The 26,129-nt window shown below is 34.0% G+C and overlaps 1 protein-coding gene across 2 annotated transcripts; it reads right to left on the minus strand.

Moving 5' to 3' along the window:
- Positions 1-2,444: 2,444 nt before the first annotated feature.
- Positions 2,445-24,382, minus strand: LOC145277682 (uncharacterized). 2 transcript variants are annotated; one of them, XM_080129361.1, is made up of 3 exons: positions 23,316-24,382; positions 18,581-18,671; positions 2,445-2,710 (listed from the first exon to the last, which is right to left on the minus strand). In XM_080129361.1, the coding sequence occupies exons 2-3, from the start codon at positions 18,585-18,587 to the stop codon at positions 2,487-2,489; spliced, it is 231 nt and encodes a 76-aa protein (XP_079985487.1). In that variant the 5' UTR covers positions 18,588-18,671; positions 23,316-24,382; the 3' UTR covers positions 2,445-2,486. The 2 variants fall into 2 exon arrangements, with proteins under 2 accessions (XP_079985487.1, XP_079985486.1); XM_080129360.1 differs by lacking the exon at positions 18,581-18,671 and having other exon boundaries at positions 23,316-24,377.
- Between the last annotated feature and the right edge of the window lie 1,747 nt (positions 24,383-26,129).

Here is a 26,129-nt window from a genome sequence, read left to right on the forward strand (position 1 = left end):
TAATAGGTACTACCACTACGCGTCAGAGTGGACCTGGGGGCAATGGCAATTAAAGGATGGCTCCACACTCCCCAAAGCCTGCAAGCTGGGGTCTCACCATCGGATATAGTTTAAGGTCATATCCAGGACCGCCAAGAGATAGACGAAGAACATAGAAATGACACTACGTGAATATATATAATAATATAGTTAAAAAGGAAGAGGGATTATTTTAGTAATAATAGTGAGATTTCCAGTGCAGAAAATAACAGACGATGGATTAAATTTTCTGAATAGGCTGAAAGAATTAATGAGAAGTAGTGAAAAAGGAAATATTTTTAATTGCAAGAATGTTGACCAAACAAAGTTAAGGAATGCGACAAATAAAGTGAACAGGTGTCACTGGAGAGCATAACAGATGTTAGAGACATTTTTCAGGCAGGAACTCTATTGGTTAGTGAGATGGTAGGGGCCAAAGAACTAAAAATGAAACAGAAAAAAAAAGAATCATATTGGAGAAGAAGAAATTAAGGAAAGATCTAGGTCGAATTCAGGCATGGTTCAAAGGACAGTGGAAAAAATGCAAACAAGGAGAAAAAAAAAGAATTGGATAGACCATACAAACTGAAAGTCAATGCGTTTAATGTGGAAGAGACAAAGCAGTAGATTATGGCAAAAGCTTCCAAGATTAGAAGGTATAATAACAGAATTCATCAGTTTAACGACAACAAGTTATTGTAACCAAATCAGTCAAGGTTTTTAAGAAATCTGGGAGAAGATGAAACCAAAACAGTGGCTTCTAACCCTCAAGAAACTACAAAGTTTTGATCAAGTATATGGTCAAGAGTGACTTCCCACAAGGTGGATGCTGACTGGGTCGCTAGAGTAAATGAAAGACCGGAAGGGCACAAACAAAAGGATATCCACATTTCTGTTAAAGATTTGAGAAAAAAAATGAAGTTCATGCCTAAGTGCAAAGGACGCGGATCTGATGGAATTCATGGGTACTGGTTACGATCTTTGACAGGAATCCATGAGAGGCTTGCTGTTTCTTTGAATGATTATATCAGATTGTGCCAGATACTGGAATGGCTTATAGTGGGAATTTTGATAATGAAAGATCCTGCTAAAGGGCCAGATGTTGAAAATTATAGACCAATTGCTTGCTTGAACTTGCTTTGGAACACACTGACAGGGATAATCAGTTCAAAAGTTCATCTTGAAGTAGTTGAAAAAGACCATCTTGAAGTAAATACTTCACTATCAGTAGAAAAAAAAAGGTTAGGAACAAAAAATCAACTATCGATTGATAAATGTATTTTAAAGAACTGCAAAAGGAGAAAAACAAACTTGAATGTAGCTTGGATAGATTACAAGAAAGCTTATGATATGGTGCCACATTCATGGGTATTCAGGACGTTAAAAATGGTAGGGATGACTGAAAATATAATTGCGTTCATAGAAAAAAGTATGAGCAGTTGGAAAACCAACCTTTTTTCAGATGGGAAACTATTAAGGACAGTCAACATCAGACACGGTATATTCCAAGGAGATTCCCTTTTGCCACTTGTATTCATAATAGTATTCATACCATGGACACATGTACTAAGAGGGACAAAGATAGGATACCAACTGGAGAAAAATGGACCGAAGATCAGCCAAATGTTATTTATGGATGATCTGAAAATGTTTTTGCAAAACAGAAAAGGAAATTGATTTTCTGCTTCAAACTGTGCAGTAGTGGGGTAAAGACATACATATGGAGTTTGGAATTTCAAAATGTGCAGTTGTTAGTCTTAAACGAGGAAAGAGAGGAGACATGATTGAAACTGTATAATCGTAAGTTAAACCCTCCCCAGAAAAAATGGCACTGTAACAAATAGTCGAGAACGGTCGAAAAGGATGGAAAGTTCGAGGAGAGAAAATATGGACCAGATCTGCACTGGGTACTTGCGAAGAGGACTGGGACCTGGGAGAGTCTTATTGCCATCCAAATTCTAGTGAAGACCAATGGTCATTGCCAAGCAGCTTTGATTATGCAAATTCGTTTGCAAAGGTCGTCGAAAGTGATGGAGAATATTGGAAATCTGTGGAGACTTGTTTTCATCCAAACTCCAGGGAACACCGCCGGTTGTTGTCAGGAAGCAATCTCTAATGATGACCTATGTGAAAATTCCTAGCGAGCAGCAGCAGCAGCAGCAGCAGCAGCAGCAACAGCAGCACAATAATAACAACAACAATAACAAAAATAATAAAAATGTCCAGTCAATAAGGATGGAAAGACCTAACAAGGAGACCACCAAGCAGACCTCTACTGAAAAGTTTCAGAGACTACTGGAAACTTTGAGAGGCCTTTTGCCACTGAATTTCCACAGAAGACCAACGGTCATCGCTGGAAAGCTAGGATGAACATGACTAGTTACAAATGGACAAAGAGTGATCAATAAAGACAATAAATAAATACGTTACTCGATGAACATTTAATTCCGATCAGACGATCCATTTTTTTATCTATTTTTTCTCGTGAGTGGTATCGTAATATTCGGGATTATCTCAACTGTGCGATCGACGCTGATTGCATCGTCTGCTGAAAGGTCGGCTTTGTTGGTCTGAAATACGCGCTTCCTCCGTTTGTACAGGGCGTCGTCAGAGTTCCACGGTCTCAGTTTTTTAACTTCATCCTTTAGACGAAGATAATAAAAATCATGCACGGCCCAAATCGATCTTTTTCCTGCAAAAATAAGAGAAAAAAAAAGATAAATTTTATCTTTTATTGGTTTGTATCCGCTCTTTAAGCAATGCTGGTGCAATTCTTGGGTATATTAATTTCCATCTTTAACTATCTCGCACCACTTCATGGCTAGTACGAAAAAAATATTTGAAAAAAAAAAAAAAAAAAAGGAATGTGTTACTTAGTACTAGTCTAAGAAAGTAAGTAATTACAATGAACGTATTTTATAATGGAACATGCATTCTAAACCTTCATCATGAATTCGTGACCTTAAATAACCAAAAGGTTTCTATTAAAAAAAGGACGTTTAAAAAATACGTAATTAGCTAATAGTTGAGAAAATAAAATCCGTGTTCATTAGAATTAATTTAATTAAAACACAAAACTTATTTAATTCAAAACAATAATCGCGGATTATTGAAGTTATTAACTTCATCCCGACACCATTGATGGACGTGATATTTAAAAAAGGTTTCTATAAAAAAAACAAAACAAAACGTTTCAAATAATATATGAATGCTCCGACGAACTGCAAGCACTTGTACCCCCTCGACGGAAATGCCCCCGACAAACCCGACAAGCAACAAAATCCCACCCCTTCACAGTAGAGATCCCTAGCCTTCTACTTAAGTAGTTTATTCCCCAGAATCGCTAGACTTTGGAATTCCCTTCCGGGTTCCTGCTTCCCCAACTGTACTGACATGCAGAAGTTCAAGCGTAACGTGAACCGGCATCTTGCTGCCCAACTCCCCACATAGTACCCCTGTAGCTTATGTCCCTGATAGTAGCCCTTACATCAAAGTGGCAATGTGCCTTGTTTGGGGTGAAAATGTAATTAAAAAAAAATACGTAATTAGCTAATAGTTGAGAAAATAAAATCCGTGTTCATTAGAATTAATTTAATTAAAACACAACACTTATTTAATTCAAAACAATAATCGCGGATTATTGAAGTTATTAACTTCATCCCGAAACAATTCATGCATGTTACATTTAAAAATAAATAATATGGATGGTACGAGGTGCCTTCAATAAGTTTCCAGACATATTTTTTTGTGTGGCTACTTTTAATGATAGTACACACACGAAACTCTAGTCTCCTTCGAAGCAATCTCCTCCTACCGAAATGCACTTATTGTACCGTTTCAACAACTTCTGGACGGCCACATAGAAGTCCTCATGAGTGAGCATGTCAATGGCCTTCGTCACAGCCTCTTTCATCTCCTCAATTGTCTCATAACGACAGCCTCTAAAGTTTTCCTTGAGCTTGTGGAATAACTAAATGTTACAGGGAGCAAGGTCTGGATAATAGGGAGGGTGAGGAACTGTCTTGATGATCATCTTAGTCAAGCAGTCTGTGATAATGACAGAGTTGAGGACTTCACCCTTGGGACACACTTCACGCAAATCTTCCACATCTTCAGTTCCTTTCGAATAATTGTGTGTGCAGTTCTCAAATTGACATCAAACTGTGCACTTAATCTCGCTATGGACACATGACAGTTCTTATCCATGAATATTTTTATTTGGCCAATCAACACTGGTGTTCTGACTTTCTTACTCTCCCTCACAGACCCCCCCTTCCTTTATTATGAAAGGAGTTATCTTTTGAAGTTGAACGTCAAAACAACGACATTATTTTTTACACCAAACTAATAACCTTCACAAGTGAAATACCTTGTTTCTATAAGATCAGTTCTTCAGCAACTTTTATAAGGTCAATCTTGAAAATATTTAGTACAATTACTAAACTCTCCATTCCATTTATACACGTTACGTTGACGATATCCTTATTTTTGCAGACAATAACGATAAAATAAAATTAAAAAAAACTAAACAAAAACATTTTCCAACATTTTTCTGCACTTAAATTATCATAACAACATTCCGTTTTTTGGATGCACTAAGAAAACATTATTTACCTTCCTCTATAAAAATGTATTAGTATGAATTCATATATTTTAAACTATAAAGGTGAATGTTAATATTGATATAAAATACATAATTTAAATCGCGCTCAATTAATCTCTTCAATCAGAAAATTTTTTTTTTAAATCAATTTTTAATAGTAATCACTCCAGACAAAACATGAAGACATTTGATGTAAGGAATTAAGAATACTACTTCAAACACCGTTCATGAAATGTCAGAACGAAAGGATAAAATAAGGAAAGTGAGAGTTACCAGATTACTTTTTCCACTTCGGGGAGGCCGAATCAGCAAGTCGCAAGAAAAGTGATGGAGAGTTAGATTCTGGCTGCGTTGAAGCAGGTCAGTTATATCAAATCGCATGCACTTGATCGTCTCCTACACAAATTATCTCTCTGCTGCTACATATTCATACCGATGATCAAGTTACCAAGGAAATGACCAGATTGATGACGAAGGCAACAAGCATGACGGGAAGGATTTGACGGTTATGAGGATCTAATTGAACCTGGATAGACTGTTTATGTGAAGGAGAGATTTATTCAGAACAACCTGCATCAGGTTATCATGATAAAAAAGAAGGTATAAGATTATGCGGAAGCCAAGTTGATACGCTTATATTAGATCATATTGATACGCTTGTATTAGATCAAGTTGATATGCTTATATTAGATCAAGTTGATACGCTTATATTAGATCATATTGATACGCCTGTATTAGACCAAGTTGATACGCTTGTATTAGATCACGTTGATACGCTTGTATTAGACCAAGCTGATACGCTTATATTAGATCAAGTTAATACGCTTGTATTAGACCAAGTTGATACGCTTGTATTAGATCAAGTTGATACGCTTGTATTAGACCAAGTTGATACGCTTGTATTAGACCAAGTTAATACGTTTGTATTAGACCAAGTTGATACGCTTGTATTAGACCAAGTTGATACGCTTGTATTAGACCAAGTTAATACGTTTGTATTAGACCAAGTTAATACGTTTGTATTAGACCAAGTTGATACGCTTGTATTAGACCAAGTTGATACGCTTGTATTAGACCAAGTTGATACGCTTATATTAGATCAAGTTAATATGCTTGTATTAGACCAAGTTGATACACTTGTATTAGACCAAGTTGATACACTTGTCTCGCTTAGTATTTGTTCTTGAGTTTGACGGTTTTGAATTAGACTGCCGCAAATGGATTGTTACAAAAATCCAATGAGTGCATGTAAATGAAAGCGTTTGGCATATCCAGGTCGGTTCTGTAGGGTTTTCACTGCTGTCTGTACGCTATGATTTTTTTTTACTCCCCTTCACTCCTAAACAAGGCATATTTCCACTTGGACGTAAGGGGTTACTAATTGAGACCATGCCTAAGAAAGATTAAGATGTTGGTTTACGTTACATTTGAACTTCTACATACCAGTACAGTACGGGAAGCAGGTAGTAGAAAGGGAATTCCAAAGTCTAGCTGTTCTAGTGAAGAAGCTATTAGAGTATAAAGCTTTCCGGCATTTAGGGACCTCAGCAGTGAAGGGGTTTGATTTTGCTGCTAAGCGGGTTTGTCAGGGATATCTACGTCGAAGGGTACAAGTGCAATGAGTTAACCAGGGCACATTCTATTAAAATACTTGTAAAACAGGCACAGGGATGCAACATTGCGGTGATGGGACAGAGGTTGAAAACTAGTTGACAAATTGGAACGTATTAGATTGGAGACTAGTCTTTGAATACTGCCCAAGAGGGAGACCAGCGATAGATGCACCAGCCCAGATATGTCAACAATACTCCATGCATGGGCGAATTAGGGCTTTATAGAGATATGATACTGTCAGGTGTGAGTAGTTTTCTTAGGCACGATAGAGGGAGCTCACCTTCCTTACAGCAGCCTTCGCAATATCCTCAATATATTTGTTCGAGGTCATATTTCCTGTGAATGTTAAGCCAAAGAGTTTGAAGGAATAATTCTCATTTTTTTTTCATGAATATCGGTCGCTGGAGAGGCTTCTTGTAATTGTTAAAGGAGAGCAGCTTAGTCCTACGAGCATTAAATGTTACCATCTGTTTACGACTCCATTCGACTACAGCCTGGAAGTCATTTTCTAAGGATTCAGTCATTGTCTTAGATTTGTATACATCCGATTTTTCCTTTATGCATGTTAAAGAATGTTGTATCATTAGTAAATATACCCATCTCGGACAATATTATCGGGGAGGTCATTGATGAATATCAGGAATAATAGTGGCCCAAGGATCGACCCGCGAGGCACTTCCGTATTAATGTTATGCTGCTTGGATAAACGTCCATCAATGACAACCTGGCTGGTCCTATTGTCTAAGAAGGATATAATTATATTTAGTATTTGTCCAGTTGCGTTGGATACGCAACTTCGTAATCTAAGAGACTGGTTAGTTCGGAGGCTGCCTAAAGTAACTCAAAGTTCACTCTCTACTGTTTTTATTCTTCTTATTTTTAATTTTCAGTTACGGCTTAGCATTAGCACCATATAAGCTCAATTTATATCAGACAGCCATGGACAGCTAATAAAACGTTTTAACTTAATTTATTTATAACTGTAAAATCGATACGTATAGAAATCAATACTTTTGATGAAGCAAAGTAATAAGGTGTCCGTAGATGGAAATTGGTGTTTCTGGGTTACATCGATTTTCTTGAGCAGCACCAAGACAACGACTAGCTAGGACACTTTTATTATAAGATAACTTTTATTATAAGATAGCTTTTATTATAAGGTAACTTTTATCATGAGATAACTTTTATCATAAGATAACTTTTATCATAAGATAACTTTTATCATAAGATAGCTTTTATTATAAGATAACTTTTATTATAAGATAACTTTTATCATAAGATATCTTTTATCATAAGATATCTTTTATCATGAGATAACCTTTATCATAAGATAACCTTTATCATAAGATAACCTTTATCATAAGATAACTTTTATCATAAGATAACTTTTATCATAAGATAACTTTTATTATAAGATAACTTTTATCATAAGATAGCTTTTATTATAAGATAACTTTTATCAAAAGATAGCTTTTATTATAAGATATCTTTTATCATAAGATATCTTTTATCATAAGATAACTTTTATCATGAGATAACTTTTATCATAAAATAACGTTTATCATAAGATAAATTTTATTATAAGATAATTTTTATCATAAGATAACTTTTATCATAAGATAACTTATCGCCTATATATTTTTGTTTCAGTGATCAATACATTAGTAGAACTTAGTGACTGGATAAGAATATAATTATGAACAGTCAGTTAAATTAACAAAAAACAATTAGACAAGTTCTATAAATAATAAATTTCAAAATTATATTATTGATGAATTAAATTTATGATTAGAACATTCGATAATACTAATACAATCGGATTAATAGTATACAATTACCTTATTCTATTATAACTGGCAAGTGTTCGATTGAGCTTCAATCTCGCCAAACTTTCACAAAAAACACTCGTCTAGCTGAAAACACTATCAATAATTCCCCCACTCTTTATCTGTGCCTAAACCTAAACGTAGATTCCATAAACAAAGCTTCTTTCTTAGAACTGCATGCCTGTGGAATTGTCTTCCGTTTTCCTGTTTTCCAGCTGACTACAACCTGATTGTCTTCAAGTCCAATGTAAACAAGTTCTTGATGAGCCGTTCCACTTAAGTTAACAAATTTACCGAATTTTCATTACTAACGATTACTATATTGTCCAATTGACTACTGTACACTCTTAACCCTTATCCTCGAGTGGTCTCTGGGCCTTGATAAGTGGTGATGCCTATGTAAAAAACAAACAAACAAAAAACTTGATTTCATCTGAATTTTAAATTGGATGAAAAAGTTCGTAAAAGGTTATGAGGAGATATAATATATGTAGAAATTTTCAGTATTTACTTCAATAATACACACAGACAAATCTATTTATCTATCTATCTATTTATTTAAAATACATAAACAAAGAATTTAATAGTTATTTTTTTAAAGTTAACTATTAGTATTTATTTACTTCCCACGAAATCAAAATGTGACACAAGGTCGTTTTTAATGTGGGTGAAAACCAGCCCCCCCCCCCAAAAAAAAGGCAAAAGAGCCCCCCTGGTTCGGACCAAAAATAATTGTCTCAATAATGAGGGGTTCCCCTTCATTGACTGAGACAAATTAACTTAAGTGTAGCATCGGAACAGATACTACACTTTGATCTGATTTGAAGAACAACTATTAAATATGCTTAAATATGATATTGTACCTATTTACTATGCCTCCCCACGGGACAGAGTTAGACACCAGGGTCGGTTTTTAACGTGGAGAAAAGGTACAAAAATAAAAATTGTCTCAGTCGTGAAGGACTGATCCTCCACTGAAAGAGAACAAGAAATGGAAATGCAGCATCTGAAGAAAAGATACTACACTTTGATCTTGACCAAAAGGCCAACTTGCAGATTTCGTATATATTATTATAGAGTTAATGTTTTATTGTTTTTTATATATTATAAAATTGTGATTAAAAAAAAACAAAAAACAAAAAAACATCAATGATTTGGGTGCATCAATCGAAACCGAAACCAAAACTTATGAATTTCGGGTTTCAATCCTGGCGTGAGGTAGTTGCCTGTCTAGCCGCACTGATAAGCTGTGAAACAGCGAAACAGTACTGCATGTGGATGATTATAATGCTCATTATCTTGAGTTGAGCATATTGAGAAGTGATACACGAATTACCATTAGCGTATAAAGCGATGCTCTTTGTGTAAACAAATCGAGCTTAGGTATTTCGGACGATGTCAAAATATCGTTAATTCACGACTCGCACAGCAGCCACCGATTAGCGTAATGGTTAGGAGCCTTGACTGTTGTACAGGCGGTTGGGTTTCAATCCTGGCTTGAGGTAGTTGCCTGTCTAGCCGCACTGATAAGCTGTGAAACAGCGAAACAGTACTGTATGTGGATGACTATCTATCTATCTATCTATCTATATATATATATATATATATATATATATGTCTCTTCTTCTCTTCTCTATATAAATAAAATGAACTCATTTTTTCCCGTCTGATTTTGACATTAATAGGATTAAAAATCAAGATATTTCATGCAAATATGATATGCACAAACGGCAGAACAATATCTGAGGTGTGTTATAGGCTTATTATTTCTCAAATTCCTCGATAATCTTAGATTTCTATACTTTTTCTGCTGAGAAGTCACGGCCAAAATCGGTTAAGATCAATGGAAGTGGTAAAATATTTTCTCTCTAATAAATTCCTCCTCCCTCTGCCACCACTTAACACCGTTTGGGGATCGTTCACAAGGAACAGTTGAGAAGAGAACACCGGTTTGGCTTCGTAGTTCTTTCATGTGAAGTTATTTAAAATCACTAAACTAAGCTGCAGTGCTCTGTGGCGTAGTGGTTAGCGTGCTGGACAATTCACATTATATTTTCACGTTCGCGCCGACCTACCGTAGTCGTTTTTTTTTTTTTTTTTTTTTTCCTAAACAACTGGAATGGACTTTTCTTGGTGGCCGAACTGTTAACGTTGCAGATGTTTTTTTTTTTTTTGTTTTTTTTCACACTTTATTTTCCTACTTTTACTCATGACTCCGGGTTTGATCCTTCCTACTTACCTACCATAACATTTTTTAAAACTCCCCGCCCCCGTCCCGGAAACAAACACTCGGGCAACGCCGGGTACCCCCGCTAGTATATAATAAAATAAAAATTACAATTAAATTTACCAAAATGATCCAAGATGGTAAAACTAAAGTATATTATAAATATTAAAGAATTTATAAAGTAATCTAAACCAGATGTAAAAGCTCGATAAAACCAAATAGGAGATAGAGCTTATAATAAGAGCAAACAGTTAATAAAGCATGTTAAAAAAGACTTTGAAAGAGAGTTAAACACATATTTAATCTGAAAAGGAAACACTTGATAAGTGGATAGTCCTAGTCCACTTATCAAGTGTTTCCTTTTCAGATTAAATATGTTTTTAACTCTTTTTCAAAGCGTTTTTAACATGTTTTATTAACTGTTTGCTCTTATATATATATATATATATATATATATATATATATATATATATATATATATATATATAACTTTAGTTTTTTCAGCAATAATCGAAACCGAAACCGAAACCAAAACTTATGAATAATTCTTGATAAAATCATTAAAAAAATAGATTATATATTGGAATTTAATTGAATACTGTTATAGCTCGCAAATAGCCAGAAGAAGAACAGGACAACGGATAACAGTTAAAAACGTGTATTACATGAAAACAACGGAAAGTTTACAAACGGAGAGTGTTGGTAATTCACCGAGCATGCGAGGGTCGCTCTGGAATTAGACCCCCCCTCCCGGGATCGCTATGAGTTATAGTTCATATGGACGATGGATTAGTCCATTTGAAGGGTGGTCCCCCACCCCCAAGCTGATTCTTCCGGGTGTGAAATCAGTATCTTTTCTGTATCTTTTTCAAGGGGTCTGTGTGCTATCTTTTTCTGCCGGAGCGTCTTAATTCTGGCATGCCTTATGGAGATTCCACGTCTAAACAGTCGTATACTGTATCAATTGCCTCTCTGCCTTCCTGCGGTAGTTTTTCTTGATCCTCGGAGATGCGTTTCCTTATTTGGTTCAGGTGCCTCTTATGTTCGAATTTTGGGCCCTGAATGATGTATGTAAAATGGCCGACTCTTCGTAAGACCGTGCCCTGTTCCCAAAAGAAAACATTATTCTTACAATGTTTAAAGTATATTTTATCCCCGCGGTTAAACCGTTTTATTGGCATTGTAGAGGTTCTGTATTGTATTATATGTTTGGACAACAGTTTATCAAATACTGATTTTATTCTCTGCCCAAACATGATTTCAGCTGGGGATCCGGCATCTGGTTTGTTCGGATTTTTCGTTATTTTATAGACCTGCAGAAATTGCTGGAGAGTGTTTTCTGTCAGTGTGCCGCACGCCTTTTTTTAACGCCCTTTTTAGCATGTCGACGAAGCGTTCGGCCTAGCCGTTACTCCTGGGGTGGATACTGGGGGAGGGGGGTCATACTATACTTAACTTGGTACGTATCGCAGAATTCTCTGAACTCTGCCGAGGTAAACTGGGTAGCATTGACCAATCAACCCACAACCCTAAAACGAGCAAACAATTCTAATAAAAAATTCGTCATCGTTGCCGTGGTCATTTTTTTTGCATCTCAGGACATCTGGGCATTTCGAGTAGCTGTTTACTACTATCAAGTAGTAAAAATCCTCTACTGGTAGTCAATGTGGATCCTCGACCACGGATGTTCAGCTTTAGGCCAAGGTTTATGTATTATAGGTGGTGCCCTGGCAGCTAAAGCGCAGTCTTTGCACGTATTCACCATGTTGGAATGTCTTGGTCCATCGCTGGCCAGTAAACAAAACTTCTCATCATGCTTTTCATCTGGTGTATTCCTGGATGACCCATGAGAAAATCCTTCAGAATCCTTTTTTGAAGAGTTTTGGGGATGACAACCCTTTCATCGTATAGCAGCATTTCGTCACAAACAGAAAAAATGTCTGAAACGGTATCACCCAGTGTTAACTTCTGCTTAGTGGTTTGGATGAAATTGTCATTCAGGGATTCTGCCTTAATTTCCTGAAATATAACCGACAGTTCACGAGTAATATTAATCATGGTTTTCAATTCACTATTAATACGTAGTGCCGCGACTACTGAATATTCTAGAGGTTCCATATGGGCAGAAATTAGTCTTGACAGACCTTCTGCATGTGCCAGTTGTTTTGAGGAGAGAAATTTTATTGCAAAATTATTATTTAGAAAAATAGTTCACCAACTTAATAGTCAGTTCTGAATGTGGGAAGTCCCTTTTTTGATCGAAAAAAGGATATCAAGGGCTTATGGTCGGTTTGTAGATGAAAATGTCTTCCGTACAAGAACCGATGGAATTTCGAAACTGCAAAAATAATGCCTAGTCATTCTTTCTCGATCTAAGAATAATTTTTCTCTGCTGGAAGCAGAGTCCGGGATGCGAAAGCTATTGGCTGATTTGAGCCATCTGGCATCCTATGTAACATGCACGCGCCAACGCCATATTGGCTAGCGTCGCTAGCCACTATTACATCAAACTTTGGGTTAAAATGAGCTAGGAACAGTTTTGAAGTAAGTATTTTTTTATTTATTGGAATGATGTCTGGCAAACCGTTGCCCACTCCCTTTTTATCCTTCTTTAGTAATTGATTAAGTGGTGCACACAATTTATGCATGTTAGGGATAAACCCTTGGTAACAATTTACCAATCCTAAAAAGCTTTGTAATTGTGCTATGTTTTCCGGTTCCAGCATTTCTCTAATAGCGGTTGCCCTATCTGGGTCTGGGCGTCTGCCATCTTTATCAATGATGTGTCCTAGGTACTTGATTTTTTGTAAAAAGAATTAACACTTGTCTTCTTTGACTGTAAACCCATAATTTTGTATTCGACTGAATACTTGTCTGATATGGTTTGCGTATTGCTCCCTGCTTTTGCTCGCTATAATGATGTCATCTAGATATGTGATGGCGGTGTCCAGGTAACTCAGCATGGTATCCATGACTTGCTGGAATATCACAGGTGCTACTTTTACTCCAAACGCGAGCCTTTCATATGCGTACAAACCCTGATGAGTATTAATACAAAGGAGGTTAGTGCTTTTGTTGTTTACAGTAATTTGTAAGTAAGCGTCGCTGAAGTCGATCTTAGAAAAAAAACTTGCCGCCATTTAATTTCGTGAACACTTCCTCTGGGCTGGGTAATGGATAGTGAAAGTCTTCTAACGACCCGTTGAGTCCGGTCGAGAAGTCAGCGCAAACGCGGATTTCCTCGGACCTTTTTTTACGTAGACAGCTGAAGTAGCCCACTCACTATATTCAATTTTAGTCAGTATACCGATGTTTTTCAATCTATCCAGTTCCTTATTTATCTTGTTCAGAGATGCGAACGGTACATTACGTTTTTTTTTTTAAACACCGGTTGTGTGCCCGGTTTCAGCTTAAATCTGCGGCCATTTTTCTGCATCTCCCAAGGCCAGGAGTAAATACATTTGGGAATTCTTTTTTAAAACTAGTTATAAGTTTCTCAGTTTCCGCTGGACGGGTTTCTAATTTTTTGCAAAATGTAGATATAGCAAGATTCCACAGATGAAACCCCCTTCCATGCTGTCAGAACCGAACAGGTTCTTACTATTTTTTAATACATACAGTTTGAGTTTTTTCGTTTTTCCCAGCAAGGTGACTTTGGTGATTAGTTCACTCTCAAAATTAATTTTTGCACCATTGGCAGGCGTCGCCGTTCTGTTGGTTCTTAGCATAGTCGGTTTTCGTAATTTTATTGAAAGATCCAACCCACTGTCTAATTGAAATTTAATATCCTTGTCAAGAACATTGACGGTTACGTATTTGCGTAGGTTTTCATCTACAACGTCTCTAGTTATTGTTTGACGTACGCGGCTTTTGCTCTGATTTTTCCTGAAATGAGAAATTTCATGTCCGATTTTATTACATATAAGGCAACCACTTCAATTTGCAGTTTAGTCAGATGTACTAACGCTAATTTTAATTCGTCCATTTTGTCTGGTTGGATTTAGCAATTTTAAAACGTTCGTTATCTGGTTGGAAAAACGTTTGTTGTCTGGTTGAATTTAACAAAAACGTTCATCGTCAAAAAAAAAAAAAAAAATCAAGCGTATATTTTCCTTTGAAAAAAAAAATAAAGCAACGTTTTATCTTTAATAGAGAAAACAGCGACGAACTTTTTTTTATCAAGTAAAAATTTACCTTTTAAGTAGCGACGAACAGTTTTCTTTTTTTTCTACAACTCCTTTTCAACCTGCACTTATCTTTTTTTTAGGGTCAATTAACACAGTGCATAATCTGATTTAAAAAAATAAATTCCGCAAATCTTTCAGTCGCAAGTGTTATGCTGGAAACTTTCTTAGGCGTGATAAACATTTGAGTCCAACGTCGTTAGTGTTTTCAAAACACTATTTTAGACGTGAGTATGTTTCTCGAATCCAATGTCGTCAGTGTTATGGCTCGCAAATAGCCACAAGAAGAACAGAACAACAGATAATAGTTTAAAACATGTAGTACATGAAAACAACGAAAAGGGTACAAATGGAAAGTGTTGGTAATTCACCGAGCATGCGAGGGTCGCTCTGGAATTAGATTCCTTCCCCGAGATCTCCATGAGTTATAATTTATATGGACGATAGATTAGTTCATTTGGATGGTGGTTCCCCCACAACAAATACTTATGCTTGAATTTAATTAATATAAACAACAGATAAGCTAAAGTGTTTACATAGAATAATAAAATGGGTTTCTGCCGTACTGTGATAACAACAATGATGATTCCAACCTTGTTTCGTGAGACAATAGCGTTCTTCATCATCTAGTCTGAGGCACTGCAGCGTCTGCTGTTGCTATACAGTCGAAGCTGGAGTTCCGTCTCCAGATACAGGTCTGGGCGGATTATAAGAATACCTCGATTAACTCAGTTACAAGGGTCTCCCTCTCGGCATTGCAGACAAAGTCCCACAGAAAAGCAAGCCAATACGGTCAGAGCCAGCGCAGCTTCAGGAGTTGCAGGGAAGTTGTCGCACTGCGTTATCGTCTGCCTATCGAGCCTCGAAATCAGATTTTTTGTTAGGGTTTACTTCTTTAGTCTTTCCCAAGCCATACACGAGGCAGTGGAGCTATTTGAAAACTTTGGAACAAGAATAACAAACCTGAAGTGGGAAATTTTAATACCGCATAGCCGAAAAACATGGAAAATATAGAAACGAATAATGTTATATCTGCATAAAGGGGAATAATAAGGGAAATATGGATATCAAAGATCAGTACATTTACTTAAATAGTTATACTGTAAAACGCATAAACCACTTATCTTGATGTTTCTGGATTATGGAGGATTATGTCTGTGGTGCATAGCAAGCGATGTTAAGCTATAAAAATTGTGAATATATCGGACTGTCAAAAATAATAATCTATAAGTCAATATGACTTTTGTTATATATTCGTGTACGGTTACTGAGTTACCCCTACGATAATTGAAAATAGTCCTCCAATAACAGAAACCATCCACCAAAATATACCTCCAATGAGTGAATCGACCATTCCACCAACCGTTTCACCTACTAGCAATAACGTCACAACCAACAACATAAATAAGATCAATATTAATGAATATAGTGATGATGATGATGATGATGATGATAATAATAATAATAATAATAGCAAAAATAACATTAATAATAATAAGCCGCCTTATATTTTTCAAAGCACTTATAATACTCTAAACTCATATCAGAATACAGATTACAATATCCCAGTACAGATTAAATATGCTATTGCTAATTATAATAACAACTTTGAATTAAACTGTGATCTCCCCCCACATCCTAACAGAGATTCACATATCATTAACACTACGCGAGCGCCAGGCAAGATATACACTTATATTGGCGCCACTTCAGCATTAATAAAGGTTAGAATATCTAACCGCAGTTCTTCATTTAATAATAAATCACTGGTAATAGCCAGGGAACTTCCCTAACCACTTTAATTAAAAAAGTTAAATCTAAAAACATCCCTTTCTCTTTAATATGGGCTATTCTTAAAAAAATTAAAGTCTTATACTCCAGGTTCCTTGTCACCTTTGGATATCTGAAGCTATGATTATTTCCCCCACAGTATCAACATTATCAATTCCAAAAGCGAACTTATTTTCCACTATAAACGTAAGAAAAATTAAAATATAACCAATTCGAAATTACTCAGCTCACTTCTTAAACCTTAGGCTATGAATTTACTTAGTATAAGAGATTTCTTTTATTCCTCTTTATTATTTTTTATTTTTGTGAAACTAAAAGAGCTGCTGTATACTAACCTGTGTACATGCATGTTTCTGTTTTTATACTTAATGTGTGAGTATATGTATGCATATATATGTGCGTGTATGTATGCATATATATGTGTACATATGTGCGTGTATATATGTATATATGCATCTATGTCTGTGTATAATTGCATGTGTGTGCCCTTATTGGTTGTGAGTGAGTTGACTCCTTTAGTCTCACTTCTTATCCTATATTATTTTACATTATTTTATTTTTATATGTGCGTTTATATGCATTTATACATTTGTATATGTATATATGTGGATATGGACAATTACATTTATACATTAAATTATTAAAACATAACTTATGATCGGTAAAACCCATTTTAACTTATTTCAAACCCATTTTAACTTATTTAAAAATTTAAAATAAACAAGTCTGAATTATCATCTCCACACAATTATCGTCATGTCTCAACGTCATTGTCTCAACGTCATTGACCTCAACAGACCTATATTTATCTGTTCTAAAAATAGATTCTCCATCTGCCTCCTTCCCCCTTCTTACTCTCCTTTTCCCTCAACTATTTCTTTCTCCCCTCTTTTTTCGGCTTCTTACTATTCTTTCTTCCTCTTCTCTGCCTGTTTTTTTTTTCATTTTTCCTCTCTTTTTCTTACACCTCTTTCTTAATTATGTGTCTATATGCCTGACTGGAAACTCTATATGCTAATTTGGCCGACCTCTTTTTTCTTGTTTTCTTTCCTTTTATTTGTTTCTACTATGTTAGACAACACCCATGCTTTTGACACGTTAACTCTAAACTCTTAATAATTCAAAATGTTTTCACTCCCCTCCCATTCCTTGCAGTAATGTAATACACCTGACCCCTTAGTCCTTGTACCGTCTTTCTGTTCTTTCCGTTTCCGTTTTCTTTTCTTTCTCGTTGTCCTTTCCTTTCCCCTTTTTTATTCCTTCTATTTATCCTGTTAAGTCTTAGCATTCTCTTCCCCCCAATCGCCTTCTATTTTGAGTCTAAAATGTCACTTACTCTACCACCCCGTCCACTTAAATTTAGTGTTTTAACATTCTATTTTTATAAATAAGAAAAAAATATTTCTTTTCTTCCATTTGAGATCCAAATGCCTTCGATGGTAAACAAGCTTAATTACGTCGGTGTAGCGACTATGTAATATTTGTCTACATAAATAAAATATTATATTTTGCTCTTTTTTATTCCATACGTTTCTGTGACATTTTTCTAAGTTTAAAACAGAATTTTATTCTAAACTTTTCTCATGTCCATATTGAACTTTTGAAATGCACCAGCTGTGAAAATCACGCTTTAGTAGGGTGTATTTCAATTCTTGCTGTAGCTGTTCATTTGATCCTGAAATCATAAAAATTAGTCATCTGATAAGATGAATAGCAAAAGTATATTGAATTTTAAAGCACCTCGTATATATATATATATATATATATATATATATATATATATATATATATATATATATATATATATTATAGTTAATGGGGATATATATATATATTATAGGTAATGGGGAATATATATATATACATATTATAGTTAATGGGATATATATATATACATATATATATTATGGTTAATGGGGGATATATATATATTATGGTTAATGGGGGATATATATATATATATTATTGTTAATGGGGGATATATATATTATAGTTAATGGGATATATATATAATTATTTTTTACTATAATAATTAAATACCTATATATATATATATATATATATATATATATATATATATATATATCCCCCATATATATATATGCCCCCCCATTTACTATAATAATAATGTAAGAGTTATCATTTATAACAAGAAATTATGAACATTAAATATTATAATTAACAATATATTGTTAAGTTCAAGCAGTACAAAAAACAATGTCATATATCAGTATCAATGCCTTTTGGAAGAATTTATATCTGATAACAATTAACAATAATCTAATAACTATACTACAACACTATCTTGTAGACTTACCGGACATTTCTTTGACACTAGTTCAATCATAAACAGGGTCAGCACAATAATATTAAATTTACCACGTGATACTACGCTTACTCCAACTTTTCTGAAAATAATGTCGTAGAAAAAATATTAATTCAAAATAATAATAAATATGCGTTAACTTTGTTACCTAACTAATTTTATTGTTTAACGATTACATTTTCGTTTAGTTGGGAATTATGAAAGAGGTGATCACAGTAATGTCCGTTTTAAATTTAGGGACATTCACGTTAAATAGATTAAGCGACATGTATATATTTATTTAAAAATAATACACACACATGCATATATATACATATACACATATATATATATATATATATATATATATATATATATATATATATATATATATATATATATATATGAATTTAGGAATACTAGTCCACGGGAAGTTCGTCCATAGATAACATTTAAAAACTATTATGGGGTGTGCATACTCTTTTAAAAACCATACCTTAAAAAAAAAAAACGGTCATAAAATGTGTTTTCAATCGATATTTATTCAGTCATGGAGCAGTTTTCATACCTAGCAAAAATGAATGATAAAGCTAAAGAAATTTCTTTATAAATTTTATCAAAAACTGTACTTCCGTTATTCAAGAATCTTTCTAATTCAATTTTTTTGGTGTTATTGTTTATTGTCTTGTTTTTGAGGGAGATACATTTTGTTTTGTAGAAAGTTCTCCCCCACCCCAAATTATATTAAAAAATATTAACATTTATTTTCTTTTGGAGAGGCGGCTCTTTTTAAGACTATAGCTACCTTAGTATTTTTAAAATTTTCTATTTTTTGAGCTATTATCGAGACTCCCAAGATGTGATCCTCTCATATAGGACATTTTTTGTACTAAAGTAACACTCGACACTACTTGATATTGAACTGAATAAACGCTTTAAAAAAAGTTAAACCCCTTAATGATTAGAAAGCTAGGTGGTAAACGAACATTTAGAAAATCAATTTTGTCCTTTTTATAACAATAGTAAACAAGCAAAAATATTTTAAAATATTATGGGGTGTGTAGTCCCGTTTAAAAGCTATATATTCTTCAATAACGGCCATAAAATATTTTCAAGCGATATTTATTAAATAATGGATCAGTTTGCCTACTTGAACAAAATACACGAGTTTTCCATGGACAAGCTTTCTAGGTACCGTATATATATATATATATATATATATATATATATATATATATATATATATATATGTATATGTATATATATATATATATATATTATTTTATGTATCCACATAAAAAAATCTACGTAAATTATTCCAGTATTTACTTCGACAGTGCAGGATACGTAAGTAGAGCTAGGAAGGCAATTAACTACAAAGAGTTTTCCGTTTTATTGCATGGGATTGATGTTGCTTCATATTTTTATATATCCTCTGGTACTATGTTTTCCAGTCAGCCAGTGAGATTCTTAGTTATTCGCACACTTATGTGTGTGAATAACCAAGAAAAGTGCATTGATAATGGTGGTGATCATGTAGAGAAATAAATTCTGGAGCACAAAATATTGCTCGTTTTAATGGTCTTCGTAGCTCTTCACCCATTTTTTAAATTACAAAATAGGATGCATTACTTATGATAGTTGGTAAATAATTAATTGACCCATTCCCCCCAAAAGACTTCATGATTAACCTTAGTATTAAACACTAAGAAAACAGATAAAAACACACCGAACTAATTCCCGTTTGATGATAATCTGATAAGAAACCTGTGGAATATATATAAAGCAATTTGTTATGGATTATTCGGAAAATTAAAAAATAAAAATCCTCATAAAACAAAATAAGCATGCTGCCAATATTTCTATAGTTAATAAAATAGACGATTTTCCCGTCTAGAAAAACATTATAGTAATACAAACACAAACACCAAATATAAATTCAATATAGTCACACAGCTTGCCAATACCTGATGCATATTTTCCGAATATTATCAATTGCTTTTATTCAATATCATAAATTCCTATAATATTTCTGATGAGAGTAACACGCAAACAAGTCATATTTACAGGTGGTAACAAGGTAATCGTCATAATTTTGTAATCTTACTCTCTCAAACGAGACTGGGAACTTTGATACATTTGAGACATTTTTTTACACCCACGCCGTCCGTGTTTACTTTCTTATTTCTCACATTTAACAGTCTCTTATTATGGCTATGAACCCCTTCCCTTAAGAATTTATTATTAATTTCCGGCCAATTTGCTTGAGTGTTCAAATACGTTTATCGGTTAAAAGGAATATTTGATTAAGTAAATTTCAAACAGTTACAAACTCCTATCGATAACTAAAGAGAAAGTATCATTCAACAACACAACAAAAAATCGGATAACAAAAAATTCGGGACTAACGGATGCCGAAAATAATATATACCTTCCTATGCTTACTTTTGCCTCAATGAAAGAATCGAATATCATAACTGATCCATCCCAAATAACATTTAAATTCATCTTTTTCTTCTGATCGGTATTGTTACCGTCGTTGTTTATCCGGAATTTTACGCAAAATTATTAAAATATATAAAACAAAAAATGCGAGAACAATGACGTTATTTCAAACTTTCAAACACTACAAAAATAAACATCCTATTTCGGTCATCAAAATTATTTCATACATACTACACATTAAACATTTTTCTTAGTATGTATGCTATATTACTTATCTTATCAGTTAACAGGTGAGCACTTATGCAGAATACGCACCCTGCTAAAACAACAATGTTATTATTAAGAAACCCATTCTTAACATGAGAGGTGAGATCCTTTTGTACTTATTCTGTACTGTCACCTAACATTTTAATGAAAAAAACATACTTTATATAATTTAAATTAAATTCAATTTAACCTGAACATCATATTTAAAACATAGTACGGTCCGTATTCTTTATGAGTACAAAAACATCTTTACCAACGCAGCTAATCAGGATTGCGTAGAACGAAGAATAGAGTGCTCCTTGGCCTACTCAATAGATCAAACCGGAAGTCCAAGACTTGAGTTTCGCCCTCATTTTGGCTCATCAGTTAGACACATCCAAACTCAGGATTCGAAACCCGAGCCTTTTGCATGTGAGGCAAGTACTCTACCAACTGAGCAAATGCGCCGTACACAAGAAAGTCTTATTAACGATCACACATTAAGCAAACAGCAACAAAATCCGACAGTGGAATGAACCTACTTTCATCTCGAACAAGGGATGTGATCGTCGCAATCAGCCTTAACTCAAGTCGATGTCTCACTTGTAAAGATCTGAGAAAATCGGAATGTCTGGTGATTGGTGGTTCCAACAAGACAACGATCCAAAACATACAGCAAAGGCAACTCAGACATGGTTCGAGGAAAAAAGAATTCATATTTTGCAATAGCCCAGCTAATCACCAGACTTGAATCCCATAGAAAATTTGTGGCTAATTTTGAAGAGACAGGTTAGAAAAAGACGCCCATCAATCATCCACCAATTAAAGTCTATAGCCAGAGAAGAATAGGAAAATATTCCGTTAGGCATTTGCCAGCACATTGTGAAAAACTACGGCAATCGTTTGGCAGAAGTAATTAGTGCTAAAGGAGGCCCAATTAAATATTAAACGTTCGTTTTGCATTTGTCCAAATACTTGTTTCACTATTTTAGGAAGTGTTTAATAACTTTATTTTCTTCGAAAAATTTAGTTTCTCTCATTTCTATGTATTTTAGTAATGTGAACGTTTTATTGTATTATTTTTTTTGGTACCAAACTGCTAAAAAATAAACAGTCTCGTTTTGTCTAAAGACTTGTTTCACCTCACTTTATATATGGTAATTCTTGGCCTGAAGACGTAATTCCCCAACGCGAGTGATTACAGAAACATGTATGCACATATGTAGCCATCGATGATTGTATAAATAAATTTAATATACCTGTTCTGTTTACTCATTGAGCACTTTTTGGTAGACACATGTTGTTTCATTGGATGTACTTCTAGGAAACTAACTCTACTAGCTATATATATATATATATATATATATATATATATATATATATATATATATATATATATATGATCGTCTGGTGCTGCCCAGTCGTACAATTAAAAAATATATGATATTGATAATGTCGTTCATCAAATTCCGTCTACGTTTGTTTACAATATCACATCAGCTGATATTTAGGCTTGACGATGAATGGCCTGGAAAAGTCACTTCCGATTAATGTAGATTAAACTCATTAATAAGAAAAAATTAAAATAAAATGGTGAGGTACATCCGGGCTTGAACAGGGGATCATTCGATCTGTAGTCCAATGCTCTACCACTAAGCTATATTTCCAGATTATAATAAGTCTGTTTTTTCTTTAAGAAGAAATGATTGGCAGAGATTTTATTATTTCCCTTGGCCGGTGTAAAGCAAAATATTCCCCTGTAAAAATTCTTTTTTTATCTATAAGAGCGATAAACTATTTTTAAAATCAGTTTTTTTTTCGATTGTCGATATTTATCGGGTGAATTTCTGTACAAAACATATCTAGGAACACTGGCAAACATAAATTCATTTTGTGTAGAATTGTCAAAAGATAGGCTTAGCCATTTTGGAACCTATGTGGAAGGAACACAAAGTGACTTTTATATAGTAATAGGTAGATAGATAGATAGATAGATAGATAGATAGACCTGTGTGTGCATGCGTATTGATAGGTAGAATCGTAAATGTCTACTTACTTCTGGTGATGATGCACGAAATACAAGCTCGTATTTTTTCGGTTATGCAGGACAAAGATCTTGTGAAAAAGCTTTCTTCCTTCCTGAGAGATCTGCTTCGAGGTCTTACTGCAGTAGATTTTCGTCTCAATGGCATGGCATAAAACGACGATTTTTTTTTCGGTAATCGTAGCAGTTAGAGGCGTCTGATTTCAAATGTTTTGTTACGATAAGTTAAACTTCTATAAGAAGTATACCTTAACCAGGCGGGTTTTACTCTCATTTCAAGAGTTTCGTCTCATCCCATTTAATCGCGTTGTGTCTCCGGATTTTGGCATGCAGGTGGCGACAAAAATTGAACGTAAAACAGGGCTTCCAATATCGTCCGGTAAAATGAGCCGATTCAGACAGAAAATATTAAGTAGGCAGATGATAAAACGAAAAAAGCATGATTAGTTTTTTGTGTTGTGATTGTTTTCTTTTTCATATACATATATACATGTATCGATATATGTGTGCTTTGTTGGTTATTGATTGATCAGATTTGTTTTGTGTTGTTTGATAGGTTTCGTAGTTTTCGTTTCCATGCTTTAGAAAACAAATTGGATCATAATATTTATAGAGTTTAAATGCGGATAAAATCTAACAATTAAAAATAAGTAATGAGAAAGTAAAAACAAAACAGGATGTCATCTTCATCATAGTCGCATGTTCGCAAAAGAAAGAGAGAGAGAGAAAGAGAGAAGAAGAGAGAGAGAGAGGAGAGAGAGAAACAAGGGAGAAGATAAATAACAATATTATCAAGAACAAGAAAGATTGAAGAAAGCCAATAAAAACAAATAGATAAAAAGAATTTGAATAAAGAGATCAAACAAGAAAGCAGATAATTACTTAAACTGGCTTTATGTCACATCCGACCCTCGTAGGGGGCGGTAAAAGTGTGTATGTGTGAGAGTGTATGTGTGAGAGAGAGTGTGCGTGTGAGAGGGAGGGAGATAGATAGAGAGAGAGGGAAGAGAGATAGAGAGAGGGGAGAGAGAGGAGAAACGCGCAGGAGGAGGAGAACGTAAACCTGTCAGTGACGTCAGAATCGAGAATGATGAAAATAAAATTTATGTATGACGTAAATTTAAACAGTCCGTAATGTCGTTACAAATTTCATAATGTCGCTATCGTCCTTATCATCCGCTTCAAGTTTTAATCTTGGAAGATTATTCATATTTATACTGACATAATCAATCCGCTATGTTTTTTTTTTCATTCACACTCTACAACTCCACTATCATGTTAAAAAAAAAAAAAAGGTTCTGTTCAGAAGAGAATCGAGATGGAACATGCATTACCTCCACCGATGCATAGCATATGCGATCATGATTCAGTTTTTCAAAAAAATGGTCTCAGCTACTTGCTCTTTCACGTTGATATCTTGCTACTAGAACACACAATGCCTACATGCACTTAAAACGATGTCTGGTTCGGAATAAATGATCATTTTACGTTAATTTTACACACAAAACTTGTTTTTATTGTTTTATTTACTTTTATGAATAAAATTTTTCAGGCTTTTTACATTTTTTACGTTTGAAGTGAATAAGCTTTAAATAATATTTACTTTCACAACAAAAACCTTACAATTGTGAATTGCCGAAAAAAGAAAAAAAAAAAAAGAAAAAAAAAGAAAACAAACATATAATATAAAAAGAATTGGTCAGTGTGCGCTGCTTGTTCAACCGAAGAGAAAAGAATGATTTTAAGGATATATAAGGGTAATCTGGCCCTCTTCGAACGAATATTGCCTTTAAATTAATCGTTGACAAGAAGTTTTTTTTATTTTTATTTTTATTTTTTTTAGTAATAATGCATTAAGCGTGCACTGTTATTTTATAGTATTTTGAATTGTCCGCCATGTTTGTGAATGAAAGGAAATTGTTCCTGGAGCATGCGCAAACGCTGTTCGAGTTTTGCAGCAGACAAGTGCACCACTTTTACTGAATACCTGTAATTAAAGATCCCCATCCCTCAAAATTTAATCAGCTTGCTCTTAAAACGTTTTCTTTACTTTTCTTGAAGAAAAAAAAACATTTTTTTTTCATTCGTTGAAGTCGGAAATATTTTTGTTATTGTAGAAGGAAGTATTCCCCCCCCCCTCATTTTTGTGGTATTGAAGAAGAAAAGGTTTTTCTTTATGGAAGTTTCCCTGCTCTTAATTATTTTTTTTTCTTGAAGAAACATCTTTTTTTAATTCGTTGAACAAAGAAATATTTTATTTTAATTGAAGAAGGATGTATCGTCCAGGAATTCTTTCCGTAATCAGAGAACTACTACCCGAAACATTAGATAATGAATTTTATATCTTTCGAACTAGTTGTCAGCGATAAATTGAAAGGCGATATTTGTTCGTAGCGGACCGGATTATTCCTATATATTATTAAAAGTCAACATTCTTAAGGTAGGTCTTTGGTTGGACAAATAGCACACATTGACCAAAAAAATTACAGACGTTAAAGAGAAACGTTTAAAAAATACTGCTAAAATTTTATCGATAATTTAAAAAAAAATTGTATATAAACCTTTTAACAAATTGGTGGAAAATCAAATTTTAGTTAGCTCCATAGCGACACAGCCATCTTGGCCATTTTATACTACGAACAGAGTATCGCTAGGGGAGATAATTTCTAATCTTGAAGTTTTTCAAATCGCACATTAAGTTCTAATAATTTTATAAATAAATTTTGAAACAATTTTTTGAAAAAAAAACAAAAAACAAAAAAGAAAAAAAGAAAAAAACAACAAAATAACAAAAGAAACAACTAAAATTTTTCAAAACTAAAAAAA

Source organism: Euprymna scolopes, chromosome 6, assembly GCF_053919585.1.
Source record: "Euprymna scolopes isolate OS-2025 chromosome 6, ASM5391958v1, whole genome shotgun sequence".
Taxonomy (NCBI): Eukaryota; Metazoa; Mollusca; class Cephalopoda; order Sepiida; family Sepiolidae; genus Euprymna; species Euprymna scolopes.

Coding starts and splice junctions, on each gene's coding strand:
- LOC145277682 (XM_080129360.1), bottom strand. CDS start 23,451: ATGCCATTGAGACGAAAATCTACTGCAGTAAGACCTCGAAGCAGATCT. Junction 2,711..23,315: donor TTCGTGCATCATCACCAGAA/GTAAGTAGACAT, acceptor TTATTTTTGCAG/GAAAAAGATCGATTTGGGCC.